Raw genomic sequence first — 27,283 nt, 5'->3', positions numbered from 1 at the left:
CCCATCAGCCAAAGTTAAAAAAAAAAAAAAAGTGTCCCACTGCCCCCCTGGAGGTCAGGCAAAGCGCACTGAAGACCCCCAGCAGAGAGAGAGAGACCCCCAGACTCATTGTACCAAAGATGCACCAGGAGGCCCAGAAGGGCTGCAAAGCACGTGTCCAAGAAGGGGAGGATATGAAGAGCAGCCCAGGGTATAGGTAGGGGCTCCGCCCACCCTATACGCCTCCAGAACTCCCATCCCGATTCTTATTAGAAAAAGCCACTGCAAAATGATTGTGCTGGGTGTACCAAGATGGCCGCAGATTTCAGCACATGAGGCTACAAGAAAATGGCGTCCTGCAGAGCAACTGAGGACCCCCCAGACTACAGGACAGGATCGATTGGAAGTTGGGCCCTAAAGTAACTGGCCTCCCCCTCATGCAGCCTGCCACGTGGTCCGAGCCCCCAGGAGTAGGCCTAATAGCCCCCAGCAGTGAGGGGAGGGGGGTGCGTGACAGGACAGAGGGGAACCCAGGATTGTGAGGCTCCAACCGTCCCAGACGGCCCACATCCACCCCAAAATCCGCCGGGGGGGGGGGGGGACATTTACTCTCCATACCGAAGCAGGCGGGTGCCATCTTCTGACAGAACCCCTCTCCGCCGAAGTGAGGGGGCTGTTGGCCAAATAGGAACGCTAAGAGTCGGGCCTAGACCAGAGATACCAGCAGGGAACTAGGTCCTTACTCCTGACTAGACACAGATTAAAACTGACATCCTATGCAGAAAGAGGGTGTACCCTCTGAGACTGCAAATAGGCGTAGCCAGAACTTTTTTCTATCGAGTGGCCTACTCCTGTAGGGGGCAGTATAACCCTACTGATATGCATCAGAGACTGCGTCCGTCAATGAACGATAGAGATAGGACACTAATTATTTTGTATCAACTTTATTGCTGTCACAAGGGATGAACATTCCTTGTGACAGCATGGGCCATGACAGGTCCTCTTTATAAAGAGAGCTAGGGTCGGTCTATCAGACCCCAAATATCTCCTCTGGCCTTCAATGCAGCCAGACACAGATCAGTCTGATTGGCTGCCAACAGCTAGGTAAACAGAGCCAAAAACGTCTCGTTTCCTGGGTCACAGAGGGATGAACATAGTCTGTTCCTCCCCTCTGTACTGCAGCCACAGCGCTCCCAGGTTCCTCATTCGGACAAGAGCCCAGTAAGGACGGCACCTTTCATCACCCGCAGAAGTGACCAAGTGGCTGTACAGCTTAAGGCGGCAACAGGTGGCTGCAAATTTTGATACCAGATGCTGCCTTTAACTGCAGGTATCCTCCCAGTATAACCACCCTAACCCGAGGATGTCCTAGTTGGGGAAGCAGTTTAGGGTCCTTTTACACAGGGGATCATCAGTTTAGTCACATTTTTTACTAAGCAAAAGGGTTCATGTGAATTCGTATTACATTAGTTTGCTCATCCATCTTCAGTTCACATCAGTCTACATTCGTTTTTTTACTAGCCGTTGCAGAAACCAAATCAGAGGTGACAAACAAAAAAGGTTTTCTTGCCTAAAAACTGACAAAGGGAACCGCATCATTTTTCACTTGTTTAGATCCATCTAGATGGAAAAAAAAAAGTGTCGTGCTCAGTTTAAAAAACCGGCCAAAACGGAACTGAAAGAACAATGTAAGTGGATGTAAACAGATGGGTCATCCATTTACATCTGCCCACAGAGACATCGTGGTTCAGTCTGAATCCATCTAAAAAACTGAGATCTAGCCTGAGCGTCCGTGTGAAGAGGGGGCCTAAGAGTTCCTTGCTGCACATTTGTTTCAGGTCAAAAACGAAAACTCCTGATCGACATACAGTTCTTGTTCCAGGTCATCGACTCTTACTGAAGACATTTGATCAGAATTATTGCCAGGTATCTAGTATTTGCAAAAAAGGATTGTTCGCTATGGCAGCTTCTATACTCAGTACAGGTCTTAAAGTGGTTCTAAAGCATTAGGTAGGAGCAGAGCCGTTTGCTCTGTCAATAGATGCAGACAGGGCAGTTCAGAAGTGAGCATGCACGGGCGCCCCATTGAAAGATTTCTAAAGGGGCACTTGCCGAAGAGGCGGAGCCTGGAGCGCTGGCAAGAGACCCCCAGAAGAAGCAGATTGGGGCTGCTCTGCGCAAAAGCACTGCACAGCGCAGACAAGTATACGTTTTTTTTTTAATTAAAATACACAACACACTACACAAAGCTTTGTCACTTTAAGCCCAATGGGTCTCTTTACAAACATTTTAACCCATTAGTTTTGGGGGCATGCAGCAAACATCTTTTAAAGACCAGATAATTTAGTCTCAATATTTTACGAAGTGCATTCTCCCTTACCAAGCTCTCCTCCTCCAATAGAAAAGTCCTTGTCCAGAATGAGCCACTTCTGAACCTTCTGTGCATTCGAAGTGGATTTCTCATTTACAGCATTAACACCTTCTTGGATTGCAGCATACACCAACTTGTCTTTATGCCCAACAATGTCAGACACCTTAGTGGATTTACTTCCAATTTTCTGGCAGAACTCAATTGCCTCTGTAGTCAGATCATCTTCTGGCTCTCCAGAATCTTGGTCCATATTGCACTAAAAAATAAAAGAAATTTATATAATTATATCTATATCCATCTATAGCTATATATCTTATGTGATATCGAAAAAAAAAAACAATTCAGTCAATTTTTTTTTTTTTTTTTTTAAACTAAAGCCCACTTACTGCGAGCCAAGGCTGTCAATTACACAAACTCCATGGAGTTAAATTATAAAATGGCCTGGGCTTACAGTGGAATACTACCATGCAAGCCTGTATGTCACTGGTAATACTGCTACTTTACTGGTTGTACAATTTCCAAAATGAACATTTAATTTTATTTCTGCAATAAAAAAAAAAAAAAAAAAAAAAAAAAAAAAGCTTCATACTTCTCACTTGCAGCTAACAGGCCCAGCGAAACGGCTACATTTCCTCTCTTTTAGGAAACATTGGAGTTGATGCTGGTCACAAGCTTACACCTCCACACTTTCCTATTGGCCCATCACTATACTGGGATGTTTCAATGGCCAATGGGAAATTAAAAGCAGCCAGTAGAGGTAAGCAAGCATCAGAACAGCCTGACATCTGGCCTCAAATTGTCTTGTAAACCTATAGAGGGGGGGGGGGGGGGGGAAGGGGAGGGGGGGTACTCCTGAAGGCCAGACAGCCCAAGTATTAACTAAATTTAGGTCCCTCGTCTAAACAGGCTGTCAACAGCATGCATACAATTCTGGGCTCTTTGAAAGCCCGGCACCCTCTGAAAACAGTGTCAAGGTTGCATATTTTAATATTTACTTGCATATTGCAAGGGTTAAATAAAAAAATAAAAAAAATGCCAAGCTAAATGTAAAAGGTTAAAATAAAAGAACGTGACAAAAAACCTTTACACTTCAATTTTGGAACCCTTACCTTCAGCGTAAGCAGCATTGCCAGAAATTTTCTTTTGTCTCCAATAACCATGGCATTACTTATCATTGGTACATGTTCCTTTATTGCATCTTCAATGGGAACAGGAGGGATATTTTCCCCACCTGCAGTGATTATCAGCTCTGTGGACAGATCAAATTAACATGTTTTATCAAGGCACTTTAAAATAGACATTACGAACTGTTCTCTTACATAATTAAAGATTAACTCCAGCTTTTGATACACTTTACATTGTTCATTTGGGCCAAGCTAGCCCAAACTATGTCCCTCACCAACATGCGAGGCTGTTGTAGTGCCATATAAAAATGTTGCCGAGGAGCTACAACACGGTTCCAGGTATGAGACAGGAAATCTCGGGTTGAACCTGGAACACTGCATCTAAAATTGGCACTCAAGTTTTGTATTCATTCCTAGAATACATCTTTCTCTAAAATCGCTGAGCGCCAATCAGAAACTATTGTGTTCCGGGTATGAGACAGAAGTCTCGGCTCAAACCCAGAATGTTGTTGAATGCAGCCGCATCTACATACAGTTTATAAACCGCACATCCAGCAGCCTCACATGTTAGTGAGGGACAGTTTGTTTGGGCCATCTTGGTCAAAACAATGTAAAAGGTTTCAAAAGCTAGAGTTCAGCTTTAAATTTGCAGCATTACTGCCATTTCCTCAGCTAATCTCTTTAGTTGCAGGAAAAGCTAAATCCGGTAGGATTAGGAGAATTATCTAATCTACATGCAAATGTAAATGTTAGGTTTTACTGTGGGTCAACTGCTTATTGTTGAAAACCTAAAGCCAACTCCCACCTCACTCACCATTTTATTGCAACAAAAGCTTGCCTGACACAAATCCTGGGACAAAGTATTTAAGACTATCCCTTTATTATAGGCCATCACCTTATAGCATGAACAAAAACCATTTACTAGCTCCCATGCATATCCTTTTTATTCAGTAAAGCAATGAGAACAGGCAAAACAGCATAAAAAAACTTGACCTCATCTAACAGTAATGTGAGTAGGAGAAATGGATTTCTTAAGCTCAAGACCCCTAATCCTTTGGACCTAAAGAGAATCTTCAGTCTCTCCCTCCCCCCCCCCTCCCCCCAAATACTGTAGCTGCTGGACACTTGCCTGCCCTTGGATCCAGCGATGTCTTCACCCAAGCAAATTCTTTATTGGCTTTGGGTACAGGCACTAGCATCTTCAGCCAGCTTCCAATTGCACCTTCTAATTGATCCCGCGGTCTTCTGGGACTAGTGATATGTCCCAGAAGGCTGCGGGGGAAGAAGGGGGGTCTGGACTCGCAATCTGACCTGAAATGGGGGAGCGGGTACTTGTCAAAATCAGTTACCCCCAAGGGGGGGGGGGGGGGGGGGGAGTAACTTTTAGGTCAAGTCCTGCATTAAGCCTGTATGTCTATATATCAGTGTTTCTCAACTCCGGTCCTCAAGGCACACTAACAGGCCAGGTTTGCAAGAACACTGAAATACATCACAGGTGATCTCATTTGCTGCTCAGTGAGTGCAGTGTTCTAGTTTGCATCTCCCCAAGGTAATACTTAAAATCTGGCCTGTTGGTGTGCCCCGAGGACCGGAGTTGAGAAACACTGCTATATATTACCAGAGTAAATGCCATGTATAATAGAAGAGCATGCAATTTAATCTATAAAGTCAAATTTAACAGCCAGAAAACAGCTACACCCACGGAAGATATGCATTCATAATTTCCGAATTTGAATCTAGCTTTTGTAAAGGAACTCGTACAAGAAGCTTAAATCACCTTTAATCCTCCCAGTGATAAACATGAATCCTTTATCATCATGCTTCCCAAGATCTCCTGAATGTAGCCAGCCCTCTTCATCCAGGGACTCTTTTGTCTTATCTTCCATATTGAGATATCCCATAAAGACATGGCGTCCCCAGAACAGGATTTCTCCACTGCCATCAGTATCTGGTTGGTAGATTTTTGTTCTACAGCCAGATATTACTTTCCCACAGCTAGAAGACAAAAAATAAATCAGAAATGAGAAAGAGGACCAAATGTGGCAACAGGTTAACAACTCCTTAGTGAAATTCCTCCAAAAATGTTAACACCCCAGCACATACCAAAAAAAGTACACCATATGTACTAGAAACTATATATTCTACATTTAATAGAGGCAAAAGTAAACAGGTTATACTTACTTGCTCTACGTAATGGTTTTGCACAGAGCATCCTGGATCCTCTTCTCTGGTTCCATGCCAACGCTCCTGGTGGGTGCCCCCCACAGCAAGAGGCTTGCTGTGGGGGCACCCAAGCAGGCAAGCTCCTGAGCTGTGGCTGTCTACTAATACAGAGCTGCATCTTGGCTATGTCCCCTGCATCTCCTGAATGGCTTTTGCCAATCACAGCCATTTGGCCAATCAGGAGTGTGAGTCCCCGGAGAGGCAAGGCTCTTGTGGACATCGCTGGATTGAGAGGGGGCTCAGGTAAGTATTGGAGGGCTGCACTGGTTTACCTTCATAAATACAATGCATGAAGGTAAAAATCTTGTGCCTTTACAACCACTTTAAATTCAAGTTTGTAACAGATTAGTTATATTAAAGACAACTGATAAGAAAAAAACTATAAAAATGTACGGTACCCCTTAATGGTAGCCAACTATGGAAAGGGTTCTTGAGTGGAGATGAATACAGCAAGTGTACAGAGAAAACCGCTTTTATGATGAAGGGTATTCATACAATAAATTAAGCACCAAATGGAGAAAAAAGAGGAAACTTAACAGCAGCTATGCATACAGTTAAAGCAAGGCATGGATTTAGAGCACTTTAATAAAGCAGACCGTGTCACCACAGAGAAATGGTGGAGAAAATATAACAAAATAAAAAAGGTATACAACACTGTCAGCTCACTCAGGCTCATTGAAGGAGCTTTAAAGCCCAAATAATTGTTCTCAACTGCAAATCTGGAAGCTCCACATGTGCATGCAATGGGCAAATAAGACTTCATCTCTGGAGATATTAGAATATATGTATGTATGTATAATACACACACAAAAAACAAAAAATATATATACACAATCTAATCTTTTCTACATATATTGCGAAAAAAAAAAAAATTAATACAGTTTACTATAGTCCACTCCAAAACTTTGGGTGTGGCCTGGACATGGCAGTGTAAAACTTCTTTGCCACAAAACTTCCCCATTGCCTTCTCAGATAACAATGAACAGTTATTGAGTGGACATTACCAAGAAGCAGCACAGACACTCGGTCTCACCTACTAACAGGGAAGTGAAAATTCACTTATTGCAACAAGAGTAAAAACCAGGGAAAAAAGTCCCACCAGAAATGGCAGTGAGTATAGTCATTTACATGGCCATTACTGAATGGACATGCACAGTAGAAGTTGTCCATCAATATACATTTTAATTATCGGAGGATCGCATGAATCAATTAGATTATCCAATGCTACAAAATCACAGACCTGACCCCACTGCAGAGATTTATTGACTCTTGACATGGCTTCTAGATTTTGGATAACGATAAGTTAGGGAATTCAGTGGTCTTCGCAGTGTAAAAGGCAAAGTTAGTTCAGTGCAGTCCTTCACAGGGTACATTTTTAGATACACAAATTTCTAACAAAATTATTCACATGCAGATAGACATTTTAAAGCGGGCACTGTTTGAAAAACTGAAAATGCGTAAACAGATTTTATGCCATACCTCATGATTCTGAAGGCATCAGGCAAAGAGATTGTATGTGGACCTGAACTCTCACTCATTCCATATAGTTCATATACTGGAATATTGAGGCTGAGGAAAAACTCCAAGGTGTCTTTAGTGATTGGGGCCGCTCCTGTGTAACATTTTGAACAGCGATCCAGTCCTAGAGCTTTGCGCACTTTCTTAAATACCAATTTTTTCGCCACATGATACTTCATTGGTTGTGGAGATGCACTATGGTGACAAATAGTGGACTTATTAGGTTCTGTAATAATGCATAACATTTTTCCTACTACATATAAAAAACACACGCGCACAGACGACACAGACACGCGCACAGACGACACAGACACGCGCACAGACGACACAGACACGCGCACAGACGACACAGACACGCGCACAGACGACACAGACACGCGCACAGACGACACAGACACGCGCACAGACGACACAGACACGCGCACAGACGACACAGACACGCGCACAGACGACACAGACACGCGCACAGACGACACAGACACGCGCACAACAGGCAACAGCAGAGCTTTGCTGGGGAGGGGCACATTGCTATTGGTGCGTGTTTTGGTTCCAAAGCAGCTTGCTGAAAACAAGCATGTATGCACCAAAAACAAGCACAAAATGTCCATCTACCCATCATGCAAAAGACTTGCGCAAAGTGGCTTTTTTTTAGTGCTGGATTTCTATTGGTAAGGCAATAGTCCCTACTCCCCACCACTACTACCCACTGCATTTAAATGGGTAGGAGGCCACCTATGGAATCTACATGTCAACAGGTTTCTTCTTTAAAGTAAGTTTGTAGTATTGACCACATTGCGATATGAAAAAAAAAAAAAAGGAAATGTGAGCCCCATTTACACTGTTTGGGCGCCCTCACCCATAAAGCAGGTGTAAAAATGGACCTGTAAATGTGTGCCCCCCCCCCCCTTCAGACTGTGGTGCCTAGGCAAGGATGACATCTCAATCTCATTCCAGTTGGACCCTGGGGGATTCAGAGCATATGCAACTTTGCAAGAGGACACTAGCAAAGGACTAGAGCGTCTTCTTGAACATTCACCTGCTTTGCATTTCCAGTGACATCACGCTCTGCAATGAGGATGGAGGCAATGCAGATAGAAAACACAGGTATATTTTAAACTAGCACATAGGCAGTAGTTTGTAAAGGTGAAGAGCCCAGGCATAATAAGCAATCCTTGCCTTTTACTGTAAGGTGAACTTTAAAGTACACAAGGGAAAAAAAAAAAAAAAAAAGCTACCATTTAGTAAAGCAATTTCCTTACCCACTCATTCTCTTTAGGTTAGTTTCTAGTCCCACACCTTTTGCCCAAGTGGCTACCTTGCGCTTGATAGTTGAAGACTTGGCCCCAACAGCCTTCATTTTCTCTTGCATTTTTTCCCATACTCGAGGAACACCCATGAAGGCTGTTGGTCTTACTTCTCTCAAAGTGTTTGCCAGTGATCCCTGGCAAAAGGAGGAAGAGATAAAAGATGTAAGCAAAACAAGATCTCCAGATACAAATTCCTTCTGACCTAAAAGGTTTATAAAAAAAAAAACAAACAGAACAGTCACCTTTAAAGCATCTGGCTGTGCAAAATACGTGGCTCCACCATGCTTCATAGTTAACCAGATGTCAATCATCTGTGCTGCAATATGGCTAAGTGGCAAATAGCTAACAACCATTTCTTGTTGGTCAGTGGCCTCCCTGAGACGTACAGTCTTTCCAGCCGCTGTTGCCGTCCAGGTAATCTGAAAAAACAGTGTTGAGAAGTCAGATGCTAAGCCTAAAACATATTTTACTTGTGCTTGTTAACTTCAAACTTTAAAAACCTCTCCTGATAGCGACTCACATTATCATGGCTTAGCATAACCCCCTTTGGCTGTCCTGTGGTTCCAGAGGTGTAGATCAAGGTACAGCATTGATTTGGCTTTTGTGATGAGATAATCTGGTCCAGTTCAGCATCTGGGACATCTTTTCCAAGCTCCATGAATTCAGCCCACTACAGAAAGCATAGATTAGTGGACATGCATTAACATGGATTAATAATAATTTTAAAAACAGAGAAACCAGTCACGTGGCGACCATTAAAATCTTATTGGGAGGGCAGATTTTGCTGCAGACAGTTTAGACATACAGTGGGTACGGAAAGTATTCAGACCCCCTTAAATTTTTCACTCTTTGTTATATTGCAGCCATTTGCTAAAATCATTTAAGTTCATTCTTCTTCCTCATGAATGTACACATAGCACCCCATACTGACAGAAAAACACAGAATTGTTGACATTGTTGCAGATTTATTAAAAAAGAAAAACTGAAATATCACATGGTCCTAAGTATTCAGACCCTTTGCTCAGTATTTGGTAGAAGCCCCCTTTTGATCTAATACAGCCAGGAGTCTTTTTGGGAAAGATGCAACAAGTCTTTCACACCTGGATTTGGGGATCCTCTGCCATTCCTCCTTGCAGATCCTCTCCAGTTCTGTCAGGTTGGATGGTAAACGTTGGTGGACAGCCATTTTTAGGTCTCTCCAGAGATGCTCAATTGGGTTTAAGTCAGGGCTCTGGCTGGGCCATTCAAGAACAGTCACGGAGTTGTTGTGAAGCCACTCCTTCGTTATTTTAGCTGTGTGCTTAGGGTCATTGTCTTGTTGGAAGGTAAACCTTCGGCCCAGTCTGAGGTCCAGAGCACTCTGGAGAAGGTTTTTGTCCAGGATATCCCTGTACTTGGCCGCATTCATCTTTCCCTCGATTGCAACCAGTCGTCCTGTCCCTGCAGCTGAAAAACACCCCCACAGCATGATGCTGCCGCCACCATGCTTCACTGTTGGGACTGTATTGGACAGGTGATGAGCAGTGCCTGTTTTTCTCCACACATACCGCTTAGAATTAAGGCCAAAAAGTTCAATTTTGGTCTCAACAGACCAGAGAATCTTATTTCTCACCATCTTGGAGTCCTTCAGGTGTTTTTTAGCAAACTCCATGCGGGCTTTCATGTGTCTTACACTGAGGAGAGGCTTCCGTCGGGCCACTCTGCCATAAAGCCCCGACTGGTGGAGGGCTGCAGTGATGGTTGACTTTCTACAACTTTCTCCCATCTCCTGACTGCATCTCTGGAGCTCAGCCACAGTGATCTTTGGGTTCTTCTTTACCTCTCTCACCAAGGCTCTTCTCCCCCGATAGCTCAGTTTGACCGGACGGCCAGCTCTAGGAAGAGTTCTGGTCGTCCCAAACGTCTTCCATTTGAGGATTATGGAGGCCACTGTGCTCTTAGGAACCTTAAGTGCAGCAGAAATCTTTTTGTAACCTTGGCCAGATCTGTGCCTTGCCACAATTCTGTCTCTGAGCTCTCCAGGCAGTTCCTTTGACCTCATGATTCTCATTTGCTCTGACATGCATTGTGATCTGGAAGGTCTTATATAGACAGGTGTGTGGCTTTCCTAATCAAGTCCAATCAGTATAATCAAACACAGCTGGACTCAAATGAAGGTGTAGAACCATCTCAAGGATGATCAGAAGAAATGGAAAGCACCCGAGTTAAATATATGAGTGCCACAGCAAAGGGTCTGAATACTTAGGACCATGTGATATTTCAGTTTTTCTTTTTTAATAAATCTGCAACAATGTCAACAATTCTGTGTTTTTCTGTCAGTATGGGGAGCTGTGTGTACATTCATGAGGAAGAAGAATGAACTTAAATGATTTTAGCAAATGGCTGCAATATAACAAAGAGTGAAAAATTTAAGGGGGTCTGAATACATTCCGTACCCACTGTACATGGGCTGATTTACTAAAACTGGTGTGCAAAATATGGTGAAGCTTTGCATAGAAATAAGCTTCCAGATTTTTTTTTTTTTCGTCAAAGCTTAACTGAACAAGCTGACGTTTGAAACGGATTGGCTACTTTGTACAGATGCACCAGATTTTGCACTCCCCTTTCCACTGTTAGTAAACCAACCCCACAGTGTCTGACAGGCTTCAATAGTGTAATTCTAACATGTAAAGCGGCAGGACCTTGGAAAGGCTTATAGCACCCCAGCAGGCTTGCAGAAAAACTAATGGGGTAAGGTTCATTCATCATTCAATGAGCAGACTGAATTTTATGATTTGACCGACCTACCCATCTGCAATGTTAAACTGTGGGGGGGGGGGGGGGGGTCACCCCACCCTCAATTCACTTACTGGCAAAGTGCACACAATGTATTAAAGCATAGCTAAAATGTAATTTACTGCCGCTCCCCCTTAGATAGGTGCTGAAAGTTTTCTATAAGGGTTTGTTCCTATGAGAGGAGACTAATATTCCAGCAAACTGTTGCAGCTTAATTTCACTATAAGCCATTTACTTCACATGATCCATAAAAGCAAGAGATCAAAGCAGCCGCTAGATCTCTTAAGGGGATTTGACCAGTTCTATATATGACAAAGTAGCGCCACAGTCTGAATCAGATGAATAGCAGGGACCCAACAGTGAAAAATCGCTCTAGAAAGAGCTACTTACAAAACCACTGCTTTTACATACACTGCTACATACTACCAGTAATACTATAAAAGCAAAATCCGGTTCCTTTTTTATTGCAAAGAGAACCAAATTCCCATATACTGACAGTAAAATTTCTAAACAAACCGTATATAGGTTGGGCCTCTTCTCTTTTAGTTCATCCTTGTATTGCACAATTGCCTTTAAATGGGGAAGCTGATCCTGAACCTGGAACAGATAATGCATCAAAATGTTAAATTATATTACTTTTTAGGAGAAATTAAGAAAGAAAATCCATTGCATAGGAGCTTGAACTAACAGGTTTTAACATTAGTCTAGTTACAGTGTTAGGTTAATTGGGTCTAAGGAATGGCAATCCTACAGAGACAACTAGGCTATTTTGTAGGTCAATACAGACTAAAAATTACTCTTACCAGCTGTGGAAGCTGTCCGAGTTATCTAGATGTAAAGCACACAAATCTTTAAAACCGACCATTAAACTAAACTTTGTTAAAATGCAGCCAAGCATATTGCACCTACTCATGGTTACTTACTTGAAGAATTTTTTGCAGTTGTTTATGATTTTCCACCACCAGAATGTTGGCCTCACAGTTCTCTGCCACATAATGACAAGCCTCCGCAGAATTTGTTGTGTAGATACCCACAGCAAACCCTCTGATAAAGAAATAAAATAATGTAGATGGTAGGAAAACAATCAATTCAGCCACACACCGTATTCACAGATTTGCTTTCAGAAAAGGAATGCGCTACTTTACAAGATGAAATGAATTTTACGATTGTGTATTCCTTCATATCCACTTATACTAATCATCCATCCAGATAAACTGTGCCCTCATGTCAACAAGGCAATGAAAGGCTTTTGAAAGCCAGAAGCAAGGGCCAATATATCAGTACTGCAGTAACGTTAGATTACAATAGGAGAAATATCCCAAACCGATACAGAAAGCAAGGCAACGACCACTGACATTTTATCAATATGCTGAGAAATCAGATTTAAATTTTAAAGCTGGCCATAGACTGTTCCAATCTTGGCCGGTTCAGCAGGGACCAGCCGAGATTCAAACTATGTATGGGCAGGCTGATTGATCAACTTGGGTACAACCAGCCTGACAGATTTTGCTTGCGGTTGCGATTGTTGCCAGCAGATATAGCCACTAGCAATATTCACTGTTTTCCTGGTAGGGGGAAATCGAGCGATGTGCTTTCCCGCAACCCGTGCTTGCAGGAAAGAAAAAAAATCACTCTATGGCCAGCTTAAGTTTCTCACGACTGCTTTATCGCTTCGATACATGGGTGCGCAACCTGTGACCCTCCAGCTGTTGCAGAACTGCAAATTCCATGAGGCATTGCAAGGCTGACAATTAGAAGCACAGCTCCCAAAGGCATAGGCTAGGCATGATGAGCCACAGGTTGAGCACCAATGGCCGAGGAAGTTCAGCCACATAGGCTAAAAAAAAAAAAAGGGGGGGGGGGCGGGAAGAGTACATACACGCCACACTATTTGCGCTACAGTTTGTCAAACTTTTCAGTGAAAAATACACTAAAGACAAAAAATTGTTCACTTAGCTCTGGACAGAGTGGGAAGGGATTAGAACACAGGTTTTTATTGTGGTCTGTGTCCCTATTAGGGAGATTTACCACCTCTAATTTTTCTGTTTATCTTTCACGCAATGATAACGGTAAAGTGGTAATAAAGTCAGTTTTTGAAAAAAAAAAAAAAAAAAAAAATCACTGACAGGCAGGGTTTTATAACAGAAAAGACACTAAAAGTCTCTGGTCATAAATCTCCCCCCTGCCTGTCAGCGAGTAATGTGATCTGAGCCGCACATGTGCAGCTTAGACCACATTAACGCCCCGCTCTGTGTACCGCTGCAATGTTAACATCGCACTGGCAGCACCAATCAAGCAGCCAAAGATAGCAAACCTGGAAGAAAGACTGGGCGAAGATGGAAGCTTCTGGGGACAAGGGAGAGCAGTGGAGGGCTGCGTTTGTCTGCAAGTCTGTCATAATGTAGTGCAGTGCATACTAGTACATTATGGGTTAAGGCTGCCGGGGGACCAGTATTAGGGTTATTACCACAAAAGTAATAGAAGGGGGTGGCAAGGGATTCCCTCAATTTGTAGGAACTTCCTCTCACTTTGTTTTGCCATCTGTCCCATTTTGGGGATTTCTCCATTTATCCCACAGCCAAACTGGATTTTTGAGTTACCGTAAAATCCAATTTCTCTGAAGTTTGACAGCCACAGCTCCCGGTCTTCATAACCATTGGGTTATACTGTCCCCTACAGGACGACACTAAGCAAAAAATCTGGCTACGCCTATGGGGAGTCCCTGGGGGGTATACTCCCTCTCTCTGCTATAGGTACTCAGTTTGGTTACAAGCAGTGTCAAATAAGTGCTGAAAAATAAGCGCTTCAGCAAATAAGTGCTGAAAAACCATGAAGAAAAATTACTTGAATCTTCTCAAAGAGGTAAAATATGAATAAACAACTCTATAAGTGAATATATCAATAAATAGATGAGTAAAATAGATAAATATATATAGTCCTTGTGCAATTATTGATAGTCCTTGTGCAATAATTAAAATACTGTAAGTGATCAGGTGAAGTTCTTCATCATGGTTTTTCAGCACTTATTTGCACCTTATATATGAATCACTAGTTGATTTTATAATTATTGTTCGATTCACTTTAGTCACTACCGATTTACATTCATTCACCATTTCTTGATTTTTTTCTTTGATGCATTAAAAGACCATTGGATTAGTATTTATTGAAAACACATGATCCTGCGATTTGAATCGCATGATGCTTTAATTTGGCCGTTTAAGATTTCCTGGTTTTAAACTTTTGGATTGAAGACAGACACATTTGGTTTTACGATTCGGATCACTTGATACAATAGTCCGGCTAGTTCTATATATTTTACTTGAATTGGTGTGGGGAACTCCTAGATGTACTAGCCCCAGGCCCACCTTTGATATTTTAATGTGATTGTTCTTATCCTTTTCATACGCTTTTACTCAGGTTTTATGACATATGGTCAGCTCATTAAGAGCTTTTTGAGATATTTTCCATTAGCGCCGATTCATCTCTTGTTTAATATCTTTATTGGTAATTGGTGATAATACTAGGAGTTGGCTGCTGATGGTGTAGGATTGGATCCTAAGCTCATATTTATATAAGAATTTTACCATCTGTAACACACCATTAGTTTATCTGGAATCCCTCTCATTTGGATACCCAAGTGACAGCGCACATATCACCCCTTCATCCTTTTGACTAGAGAACGAAGCCACCATATCAGGGACTCCTTTGTTCCTGGACTCAGCCAGATCTGATCGTTCAAAGACTGCGGAGTCTTGTCTCATTTGGCCAGAATCTCCCTTTGCAGGGCCCTTCTATGGAACTGTGCAAACTGCAAACTGAAACCTCGAAGGTAGACACCATCAGACCAGCACCCGCATGCAAGTTGGGAGGGATGACCATCTGCTGCACAGCAGAAGACAAACTGCAGCATGCAATTTCTGGAGTTTGTCTAGAGAAAGGAGCACTCTGGCTAAGGCCAAGTCCAGAGTCAGACCCAGATAGTCCAGCTTTGTGGACGGAACCAGCGCAGACTTCTGAAAATTCAGAAACCAGCCAAACTCCCGCAGAGTTCGTATGGCGATCTCCAGGTTTTCCACTAGAGCAGTAGGAGACTACGCTCGCAGAAGGAAGTCATCCAAGTAGCCCAGTACTGCGATCCACTTTGGGGTTAAATCTAGCACTGGTGCTAAAATTTTTGTGAACACCCGAAGAGCAGAGGCGAGACCAAAGGGTAACGCAACATACTGAGAATGCTCCTCTCCCAGGGCAAAGCGAAGGCATATCAGAATGCAAAGGTAAACATCCTAATATATGATGCAGGGATGCCACACACAGATGCAATCAGTGCATCCACCAGCGCCTTTCCGTGCGCGGTTACAGATGTGGAGTAATCATCCTCACTATCAGAGGATTCTAGGCACGTGGTTGCAGACCCAGCAGGGTCCCCTGCGGAGGCCGAATCAGATTCAGGATCCGATGGGACAGATGAGGCAGGGGGCGCTTTTTGCTAGCCTGTTGCCCAAAAACCACCTCCACCTGGGACACAAAGGACTACAGGACCGCCGTCCGTACATTGATGAATGGTTGGGACCCTAGGGGCCCTGTAGCCTCAGAGAGGGGATCAGGTGGGGAGATATGCTCCTAAGACTCCAGTCACCAGGGGGACTCCACAAAAAAGGTGTAACACTCTGCAAGGGACAATCTCCACCGCGCTGGCAGCACCACTCAGTCGCCAGGCAAAAAGCACCAAGCGATTCTCAGCAGAGAGGGAGATAACCCCACTAGACTCACCACCCAGCAGAAACCGGCACCTGCAGCCACCAGGATAAACTGCATTGCACGTGCAGCGATAATTAAAAGGACCCAGGAGTCAGCACCAAGGGGGCACAGGGCTCCACTGTCATAGCTGCCACTATTATCAATGGTAAACGGACTACAAAACCATGGCCACGGTGCATAGAAAAACTGGCTACAACAAAATGGAAGCCCCACAAGGCTTCCAGGGACCCAGGAGGGATCCCTAGGCTTCAAGGACAGACCCAGGCAGGAAGGGGGGGCAGGAGCCCCCACCAGGTACAACCCCCCCCCCCCCCGCACAGCCAATTGTCTGTTTGCCGGCAGCGCAACCCCCCCCCCCCCAGCGCTCTGTCCCCTCGCCAGGAGGTGGACCAGACCATCCGAACAGCCCCAGCATAAGTGGAGGGGGTAGAATTGGGTACAGATGAAAAGGGGGTGCCTGACGGGAAGGAGGGGAACCCAGGGGTCTGACCATCCCAAGGAGGGGCCAACATCCACCCCAAAAATCCTCCAGGGGAGAGGGGGGGGGGGACCGCTACTCACCATACCAGGAACCGGGTGGGCACAGCTCCAGACAGAACCCCTCTCCATCGAAATGGGGGGCTGTCAGCCAGGAGGAACGCTGCGACTTGGGTCAAGACCTGGTCGTATGCGACCTCGCGAGTCATTTAACTCGCAGGCAAGCCCCCGACCAGTGGGGCTATGTCGTGGCCGACCTAGTGCGGCGGTGAGGTCTGCCCGCGCGCTCGCTGGCTGGCCAGACTGGGGTGACCACTGGATCCAGGCCGTCCCCCAGTCCGGGAGTGGATTGTAGATCTCTCAGGAAAAAAAAAAAAAAAAAATGAAGGCAGTGCTTTTGCAAAAACGAGCTGCAAAGCCAGTCCCGACGCCAGGAAAAAGCAGCTGTAAAAACCCGTTTTTAGAAGAGCTTTGTACTGACGTTAATGCATGTTTTAGCCACGTTTGGCACCCTCTCTGTCCTCTATTTTCCACCCTCAAATCCAACTACTACAGCTTAAAAACGTCTGACGTGGCCTGACGCTGTATGCAGCCTTTAGCAGAGTCAGGCGTTTTTACAGCTCAACGCTGCTGCTCCAGAACGCACTGGCCCTGGGTTTTTTTTTTACAGCTTGAAAACACCTGCACTACTTACAGCTCCTAAAAGCCTATGTGTGCATGAGGCCATAGAACATGGAGGGGCTTTTTTTTGCAGCTTAAAAACACATCTGACGCTCCTAAAAGCAGCTGTAAAAACACCCTGTGTGCATGAGGCCTAAAAAGAAATATTTTGCCAGGACCAGAGATCCCAGCAAGGTACTAGGTTTACTACTGACTAGGCAGAAAAAAAAATAATTAACCGAGTACCTATAGCAGGGAGAGGGAATATATACCCCCCCCCCGGGACTGCTCATATGCGTAGCCAGATTCTGTCTAGCGTCCTACTCCTGTAGGTGGGCAGTATAACCCAACGGTTTGAAGATCAGGAGTTGTGTCTGTCAAAAAAAATTCTAACAGGGGTTATAACCTTCCCTTACTCTAACCAAAATGGGGGGGGGGGGGGGGAATATATGTTGCACATAGTTCCATTTTACCAGTGAATGATGGCCCTAAAACTTTGCTAGTCTCACGTTCATGAGCACCCATGGGCACATTGCATTTGTATGTGCATGTACGTGGTGGTGGGGGGGGGGGGGTTAAATACTTTGACAGAGTTTAATTTAAACCTTGAATACAACTTTATGCCATCACAAGGGGGCATAAAAGCACTCTAGGATAAGAGTGCAGGTGACAGGTTATTTTAAGAAGACATCAGGGGTCTTTTGGAGGAGTCCCCTCTGAGTCTTATTAGATGTCACATCTGCATTGCTGAAGTTGATTAAGCACAACTCTAATTCTGGGCAGAGTGCTTTCAAATTCAAATTACCCAGTGTAGATCAGCAAATGGATGTTTGCTGATCTCCCATTGCTCTCCATTCAGACACCTGCCATGAAGTCCTTGGGCACCCAGGAGAGGTAAAGCCTAGTACACTTTCGTTCAACCCAGTGGACTGAATGAAAAATAACTGATGAGCGCGGGAGGAGACCCTGTACTAACAATCTGATGTTAGTACACCACTCTCCCTGCTGAGCTATTGTGTTCTGACGGGGGTCAGCCATTGGCTAAGCAACAGACATTTTTTGGTCATGCCCCTTCAACAGAAGCCAGTTAGGCCAGCTTGTGTCAGACCTGTAGCCGTACACACGGGACATTGTCGGCCAGCTTCTATTGAACCGTCCGATATTACCCAATAATCGGCCCACGTGTACTGGGCTTAAGCCTGGGACATATGTTGAGAGAAGCGAAGGGGAACTCTAAAATACACTTGTGTGTCACTTTTTATGCACCAAACAGATCAAATGCTTCAAATTGTGCATTAAAAAGACCAAAAAAGGAGCAAATAGGAGAAGTTTACATACTAACATTTGCACAATAATGAAAAGTTAAGGTAGAAGTCCACCCAACACTAAAATCCCTGCATCTACTGACATCCACGATCTAACACTAACCTATCTATAAAGAAGAAATCAGTATACACACAGATAGTAATAAAGAAAAATGACCAGCGCTACGGACTAGATGTTTGGGAGAGAAATATATTAGATAGAGGTGTAAGCTGCCCCAATCAGACCTTGGGTGTAAGGTGCAAGTGTTATAGAAGAAGTGTGAAGATTGGTGGTGGCGCTACCTCTGAAAAAAATAAAATAAAATAAAAAATGCCCCTTGTGAAGTGTAAGGGGAAGTGTACTGGTAGACAATAACCCACAAATGGTGCAATATCTAAAAATAATAATAAATGGATAACAAAGATATATTCAAATCAAACAATACATGCGAAGAAATTGTATATATATATATATATAAACCGATGTGGTGACAAAAGACCCACAACCGAAGATATGTGAGTGATTTCCAAATGAATGTGCCACTTGATCTGTAACAGCGTGAGTGAAAAAAATATATAAATTAAAATAAAATAAAATAAAAAAGTGGATAAGTGAAATTCCACGAGTGGCCACTAGGTGGCGCAAATAGCTTGGTACAACCTGTATGTTGATGTATGGAGATGTTCCTTTTCGAGATGAACGAGCAGTCAGAGTAGTCAGCGGCGGGTGCCCTGAGTGCTCACATGAAAGGAAAAATACCCCATGGTGAATAATAGTAACATACAGTTGTAAATAAGCGGCGTAGTAGACTCACTCGTACAGTAGATCAGGGTCAGAATAGTCGTGTTCGCCGGGAGGCTTCCGCGTTCCACGGCCGACAACCGGAAGTGACGTTTGACGTCGGAGACTCCGCCCTACGCGTTTCGTCACAATGACATCAACTACATCAACATACAGGTTGTACCAAGCTATTTGCGCCACCTAGTGGCCACTCGTGGAATTTCACTTATCCACTTTTTTATTTTATTTTATTTTAATTTATATATTTTTTTCACTCACGCTGTTACAGATCAAGTGGCACATTCATTTGGAAATCACTCACATATCTTCGGTTGTGGGTCTTTTGTCACCACATCGGTTTATATATATATATATATACAATTTCTTCGCATGTATTGTTTGATTTGAATATATCTTTGTTATCCATTTATTATTATTTTTAGATATTGCACCATTTGTGGGTTATTGTCTACCAGTACACTTCCCCTTACACTTCACAAGGGGCATTTTTTATTTTATTTTATTTTTTTCAGAGGTAGCGCCACCACCAATCTTCACACTTCTTCTATAACAGTATACACACACACACCACGCTGAGCTGTCAGCTGTGGCTTCACTATTGAGGCAGGTGCAGGGGACACATCCAGCAACAGAAGTCCCATAGAATGTCTATGGGGGGGGGGGGGGTTGACTTCACTTCCCAGGCATTTTTTTTTTTTTTTTTTTACAGTCATTGCCAGCTGTGTCCTCTGCAGAGCTGCCACCACCGGATCAGATTGGCTTAAAAAAAAAAAAAAAAAAAAAAAAAAAAAAAGAAAAATGATGTATACGGATTTTTTCTTTACAGGGCTAGATAGGTTAGTGTTAGATCATGGATCATGGAGGTCTAAAGGGATGCAGGGATTTTAGTGTTAGGGTGGACTTATTACATTCTGGCATTTTCAATGAATTGTTGCTTGAAGTGTAAGGACCCTATGCTGTCAAGCCCTGGTCCCATTTGCCTTGCAACAAGTCCAGAAAGCTGCAGCATCAATACATAAATAAGGCTGACAGTAGGAATTCCATCAATGGCCACAGCTGAGTCGAAGTAAAATTCAAGGCAATGCCATTTTTAGAGGATGAAATGCTTGAAACTTACCCAGCAAGTATAGCTCCTATGTCAGAAATGAACCACTCTGCAGAGTTAAACCCCAGGATTCCAACTCCATGGTATCTTTGAAGGCCCAACTTCAAATATTTAAAAAGGAAAAAAAAAAAAAAAAGTTAGAAAAAAAAAAAAAAAAAATTGTACAAAACAGATGTGTTCTACATCTAGTATAGAAGCATACCTTAAGAAATCCTTTGGCTGCTATCCTGCACTGTTCATAGTATTGCTTGTAAGTTAATTTATTCCACTGGTCTCCCTGTTTTGATGCAAGAGCAACATAATCACCATATTTCTGAACAGAATCTTCAAACAACTGGTGAATGGTGACTGGAGGGAGACTGGCTATACCAGACTCTTCTGTCCGCAGCTCCACACAGCCATCCCTCTGCGTAGTCCAGAATTTCAAGTCAGCTGTAGAGGTGTTTGACTGATCTAGAATGCAAAGCATTTAATCTGGTAAAAATCATGACTTGACATGCCACTCATTTCATATATTGCAAATATGCGCTCAATAAATTACAATTTCCTTCCAATCAACATGTTGACCGTAGGCACAACAGGTCACCCAAACAAGTGCTATCAAGGAGTACTGGAAGTAGTTATGGCTATTTGAAGCCAAATTCAACAACTTTAATACTGTCTTTTACAAGTCTTCTTTCCAAAACAAAAGTTAACAAGCTTGCAAGATTCCTGACACTCATTATGAACTCCAACACTGCTTAACTACCCTAAACATAACTACCCTAAAACATATTTCCCCATAGAAGCTTTAGGAACTTATGATCGTGTCAAAGTTCAGGCTGAAGTATAGTTTTACCCCTGTACCTATAATTTAACCTCTTAGAGCCGGTTCACACTTGTGCGGATGTGGTGATCGCATGTAATTCCGAGCGCACTGCTCCTAAATTACATGCGATCTCATGTGCGGTGCGAATTTCAGCCATACATTGTATCCGCACCAAACACGCACATGAGGCATTTTTTGAGCCGCATCAGAATCGGATCACACAGTGGTTCACACTTGTGCGATCCGATTCTGTGCGAACTTGCAGATCGCACTGCGATATGCGATCAAACTGGGGGTGTCGTTAACATTTAATTGACACCCTCTGCGTATCGCATATGGCAGTGTGAACTGCCAGAGGTGCAGATGCGATATCACGCTGCATATTTGCAGCGTTCTCGCATCGCACAAATGTGAACCGAGCCTCAATCACTTTACTGGTTTCAGGGTGAATCAGCCTGCAAGAGTCCAAATCACTTTGTGACAAACAATTGACATCTTCACTTCAGTTCCGTTAATATGTAAATTGTTTGCATTGTGTTAAAGTTCACCTTTGGGAACAGGCTACATGGTGAACCCATTTTTAGGGTGGAACATGATCCCAATTCAGAAGCTGCTGTGTGATTTCCACCCCCCACCAACAGCAGTACGGGGAGAAGTTTCCCATACTAGATGTCACACTTTGAATTCAGTGCAGCCATGCGGGGCTCCGCTCACAGCTGTTCTTTACGATTGTCAGCTTGTAGTTCTCAATTAACTACCATGGCAATGTGGAGCACCATAGTAGTTCATGCATTCTTCCTGTCAGAGTATCTGTGTGCCGATACAGACAAGCAGATGCAATCTGACAGATCTGGGTGAGACCTGCATGGCACAATCCTTTACAGGTAGAAGAAAAAAATATCATCACTTTCAAAAAAAGTGAACTTAGCCTTCAAAATTCAACCCATCTGCATTTCAAGGCTAGGTTCACAACTTGTGCATGTCGGGAACGCATTCATGCGCTCCAACATGTACACACAAAAAAATAGCTGCGGTGTTATTGTTAAATAGCACAGCAATCATCTGCCAAAACACACACACCAAACTACATGGTGCCACACACCATATTCAACGGTGCAATGTATTTTTGGAAAAGGGTCAGGGACTTTTTTGTACTTCTTGCATGTAGGACAGCACAATGCCTAAGAAATCTAAGATTAGTAAATGCTAAATGTGTAACGTATAACTAAAATGTAAAATAAAATGCAATACTGGAAACTTTGCATATGCACTTAAAATAACACTTCACTAGCTTCTTTTTTCTTAAACTGAAAAAAAAAAAAAATCGGGCACATACCCACAGGACTTGCATCATTAGATTCATGTTTAATTTGTAGCCGTTCCACGCGGTTCTCTTCTATACAGCTAAATAAATCCAGACAAAATTAAAATAAAATAGAGCTACACAATATTCCAAAACTTTTACAAAAAAAATTATGAAAACAATCTAAAACCAAAAAAAGATTCATTTCCACCAAATTGAACAAACCCTATACCCTTATTTGTAGCCGCACCCACAATTTACCTTGGGTTCTACAAGAACATGTGGAAATAGCATAGGTTCAGATTTTATTTAGCCCCGGTTCACACTTATGCGATGCGGGAAGGCTGCGAATCCGCAGCCTGTTCCCGCATCGCAAACGCACCCCCAGCAGTTCACACTGCCATATGCGATACGCTGGGGGTGTCAATGTAATCTTAACGACACCCCCAGTTTGATCGCATATCGCAGTGCGATCTTGCAGTTCGCACAGGATCGGATCGCACAAGTGTGAACCACTGTGCGATCCGATCCTGATGTGGCTGCCAAAAAAGGGTCCTGTGAGTGTTTGCTGCGGGTGCGGTGCGAATTTAGCCATACAAAGTGTATGGCTAAACTCGCACCGCACAGCCGATCGCATGTAATGAAGGAGCAGTGCGCTCCGACATTACATGCGATCGCCGCAGCCGCATGAGTGTGAACCGGCTCTTAACTTTAAGCTGCTATAGGTTAAGCGTAAAACACAGGGGTGGATGTACTAAGGGGAAACTATGCACTTGGCGTTTCGTAATATCAAGCCCACCGAGTTCAGGGGTAAGGATCAACTTCAGTCGGAGCGTACCCACTGCAATGGTTACTATACACTGAGCAGTTTCCAGGGATACCCAATTCCTGTGGACAGACACCTTACAACGGGCCCAATCAGGCTGCATTATTCACTGAAAGTGCCAAATGATTTACTTGTCGTGCAGCCTCATTGCATAATTAAAAACGTTGGCGGCTTTCTTTGGACTTTAAAAAAGTATAAAAATAAAATTCACCTAGGTGGATGCAGCATTCATCCAATGCTGCATTCGTCCCCTGCTGGCTCTAGAGCAGGCCAAGAATGGCGCAATTAACAGCTGATCGCTCAGCTCACAGTCTACAACCTGCAGAGAGCTGGTGACCATCAAGTCACGGGCGCTCTGCCCCTCCAACACTCATTGGAGCTCTGGGCTGTGGAAGGGATGGGAGTGGATGGCTCAGCCTCTCAGCGGCTTGCTGAGAGGTTGAGCCAGCTGCCGGTCCACGCTTTTGTGGATTCTGACCATATGGTCAGGATCTTTGCAGAGCTTTAGCCCGTTGTTAGCTGAAAACGTGTGACTGGAGGGCAGCGAACTGCACTCCTGTAATACATAGAATTACTGTATAGCCAAAAGAGCTTTGGCTGTATTTCTTTAAAATCGATCTAGGCCCCAGCTCTCCTGTAGTTGATAAACAATTTCCTATTTTTACATTAGGTTGCTGATTAATAGCACAAGGTTTTGTGGCTTCTTGTGAAAAACCTTTTATTTTTTTGGTTGCAACTGTTACATTAGTGGTCACACTGCTAGATTTTTTCTCATTTCAGATAGGCGTGGCCCTTAAACTCAAATGATACAGTGGGCTGACATGTAGAAGTCCAACGTTTGCTGTACAGACAATTTGGAGGCTGTCACTGCAGTCCTTCACACCCTGAGAATGCCTGGTTGCATTCTCTACAACTATGCCCCAGAAAAGACTTACCCTTGTGATGCTGTTACATGTAGATCTTTTAAACGTACATCTTCCTCTGGCGTCTCACACGTATTTTTCGGGATTTCTGTAGCAGCATTCATTACCATAGAAGACATGTCGGAATCACACTGCAATGTCACTGTAACAAATGCCAAAAATAAGCTCCTGTAAGGCCACAGATATGTCTAAACACATTATATGACACTTCAGTGTTTTTTGCTTGACACTTAAACTGGATGGATTTGAAACTGTGAAATGTGCCTTGGTGACCAGGGATGTTCTGCCTTTAAGCTTCCTTATTCAGACAGTTGTCAGGCTGCCTGCCACACGTGAAAGGAAGACTTTCTACCATGTGACTTCAGTTGACTTTCTATAACCATGCAGTGAGGAAATGTGGTCAAACAAATTTCATATACTGTCAGATCAGACTTACCCCACATATTAAGGAAAACCTCATTTTTAAACTTAGTTTTTCCCACAAGTGGTAACAAAAGAAAGAAACTAGTCCAAATGTCTCTTTACTGCCATTGGTCACTTCACTGGGGAAATTGACATGTAGCAATGGTCTCCAAACTGCAACCCTTTGATTTTATCCGGCCCTTGGAGCACACTGGTGCACCAATTCCTTCAAATGACACCAAAAGATGGGGGCAGAACCATAACAGGGGTAGCAGGAATATTGGTTCCAGTGAACTGTCAAAGGCAAGACTTCATCATGTCACTGCGGCAAAACACAAGGTCAATGACAAATTCTAACCCCTAACCATGAATTGCAAAACCTTTGGCTTGAGTGCCACTTGAAGACCTTTCCAACAGATTGCACCATATTTGCAGGTGTGCTTTATTACACACAGCTCAGTGTGTTCACTGATCAAACCGTAGTAGGGCCACTGGCCTCCACACACTATTAGCAAGCCTATCATTTCTCACAGATGAAGCTCCCATTAATCAATTTGCAACTGTCACAGCAGCAGCCAATGTTGGCCACACCCAAAATTTGAGATCAGATTAACAAAATTTACCAATATTTGTTTAGTCTGATGGTATAATCTCACTTGACATTTAGTAATGCTGACCTGACAAATTAAATCTGACCATTAAGGTCTTTTAACCTTTTCTTCCAGTGTTATGTGGACAAGTGATCAATCCATCCTAAAAGCCCATAAGAGGAGAAGACACTAGAGGGCAGCCAGGTGGGCCGGCACGCCCCAGCTGTCCTTGGATACTGATGTTGGGGCATCTGGCTTGGCAAAGCATTTGTGATCAAGCTAGGCACTGGCCTGAGCAGATATCGCTCAGGGCAGCTTATAAAAAGATTACATTGGGCTAACCTTTGTGCAATCTCCTTTAGTACCCCCAACAGTAGAATGCAATCAGATTGTATAGTGTATGGCCAGCTTAAGCAAAAACTAGATAAAAGAGCCAACATGCTTTTAAAAAGGCAAGCCAAAAATCCAAAGTCAAATGTTTGTTTATCAAACCCTTCATGATGATAGTTACACATATCAAGTAACAGATGTTCCAAACACTAGCTCTTCCACGTCAAGGAAATGCAATCAGATCAGAATGGTTTGAAAACACTGCTCACATCCTGCATCCACAACACCGGATATATATTTCTACAGAGGCAAGCTTGCAGGGAACAGTTCTTGTACAAATGAGGAAATCCATTCATTCTGCATTTATGGATAACAAGGGCGTAGAATGGCATTCACTATTCCATATGCCTAGACCCCAGAAAGCCTCCATTCAGAAATACTAACACTGGCAACCTTTAACCAGTACACCCTACCAAATGGAAGACAAACATGGTGTTAATGGAAGCCGTTGGCTTGGCTACAGTATAATCCCATAGGTATGCATTAACACAACACATACTAGAAAGGGCGTGCTACAACAAATCATACTCAAGATTTCCGTTTTAAAATACAGCCAAACATCATAGATTAACATTATAGTCTTAACTGTAACCATGTGCTTTAGAATAGCATTAATAAAGATCACAAGTACACCATGTATTAAAAGGGGGTTTCTGCAGAATGCATATGATGTGTCACTTAATATAATATGATTGTTAAAACGTAACGTTCTACAGCCTACAGGTTGCATTGAATGAATGTGCACATTTGTATGGTAGAAAAGAACTGCAGCATGAGATGATTATACTCACATAGCATCTTCACAGTCTGACATACACCTCTCCCTATTGCAGCATGAACTAGTCACCAGCACAGCGTCCCTGCTTCCTACTAGCAGAGCTGATTGTTAAACCAACCCCCATCAGGAAGACTAGTAAAGTGACACGTCACTCCCATCTTTTCTGTAATTGGATGTCTCCTATCAGCCCACAAACCCCACTCCTTATTCGGTGTGGCCTGACAACCAGCCCCCACTCTGCACATGGTGGTACATCACTACACTAGCCTCCCAGAGGATGTCAAGATCATTTCCCTTCCCACTAGAACAACGTATGATGCTCTAAAAGCAGGGTTACTGTCGGTCAGACAAAAATAAACAAGGCAGCAAGCCAAAGAATTACACAGGTGTTTCATGAGAAGCCATTGAGAATGAGGATGTGGAATAAATTAATGATGCTACAGGACATTAAAAAACAAAAACATCTGATACACCGCTAGTAGAAAAAAAAAAGGAGAAAAAAAAAAGCCATCCTTAATAAATTTACGATAGCATATCTAGTATATTGCACCAGATGTGGTCATCCATTAGCACCATTCCTCAACTATTGCCCAATCGTTTTCAGAGACTTTACCCTGTTATCACTCCGACAACATGTAGCAGACAAGTCAAATATTACAAAAGACACTAGGTATATTGCATATAAAAAGCAAATAAAATTCAGACAGTACAGAGCAGACAGGGAGAAGGTCAGTGTTCTACAAGAACACTACCTTTTAGTGAAGCAATATTCATTATTAGAACTACAGTAACATTTTATTCAAAAATGCATATTGGGGCTTGTTCACATTTTTTGACTCGCACCACGCAATGTACATCGA

General features: G+C 43.3%; 1 protein-coding gene across 1 annotated transcript in view; it reads right to left on the bottom strand.

Annotated features, from left to right (window-relative positions):
* Window positions 1-26,444, bottom strand: part of ACSBG2 (acyl-CoA synthetase bubblegum family member 2) — a 31,636-nt gene extending 5,192 nt beyond the window's left edge. The window contains exons 1-14 of the mRNA XM_082255791.1: window positions 26,437-26,444; window positions 24,276-24,405; window positions 22,548-22,615; window positions 20,606-20,856; window positions 20,416-20,504; window positions 12,221-12,341; window positions 11,814-11,894; window positions 9,043-9,192; window positions 8,765-8,941; window positions 8,475-8,656; window positions 7,177-7,410; window positions 5,252-5,469; window positions 3,460-3,599; window positions 2,360-2,606 (exon numbers count right to left, since the gene is read on the bottom strand). Coding sequence (XP_082111917.1) covers window positions 2,360-2,606; window positions 3,460-3,599; window positions 5,252-5,469; window positions 7,177-7,410; window positions 8,475-8,656; window positions 8,765-8,941; window positions 9,043-9,192; window positions 11,814-11,894; window positions 12,221-12,341; window positions 20,416-20,504; window positions 20,606-20,856; window positions 22,548-22,615; window positions 24,276-24,405; window positions 26,437-26,443 — 2,095 coding nt within the window. The 5' untranslated portion in view covers window position 26,444. The remainder of the gene's footprint in view (window positions 1-2,359; window positions 2,607-3,459; window positions 3,600-5,251; window positions 5,470-7,176; window positions 7,411-8,474; window positions 8,657-8,764; window positions 8,942-9,042; window positions 9,193-11,813; window positions 11,895-12,220; window positions 12,342-20,415; window positions 20,505-20,605; window positions 20,857-22,547; window positions 22,616-24,275; window positions 24,406-26,436) is intronic.
* Between the last annotated feature and the right edge of the window lie 839 nt (window positions 26,445-27,283).

This window comes from Pelophylax lessonae (genome assembly GCF_965119305.1).
Source record: "Pelophylax lessonae genome assembly, chromosome: 1".
In the NCBI taxonomy this organism is placed as follows: Eukaryota; Metazoa; Chordata; class Amphibia; order Anura; family Ranidae; genus Pelophylax; species Pelophylax lessonae.
This window is presented reverse-complemented; position numbering and strand designations above follow the sequence as displayed.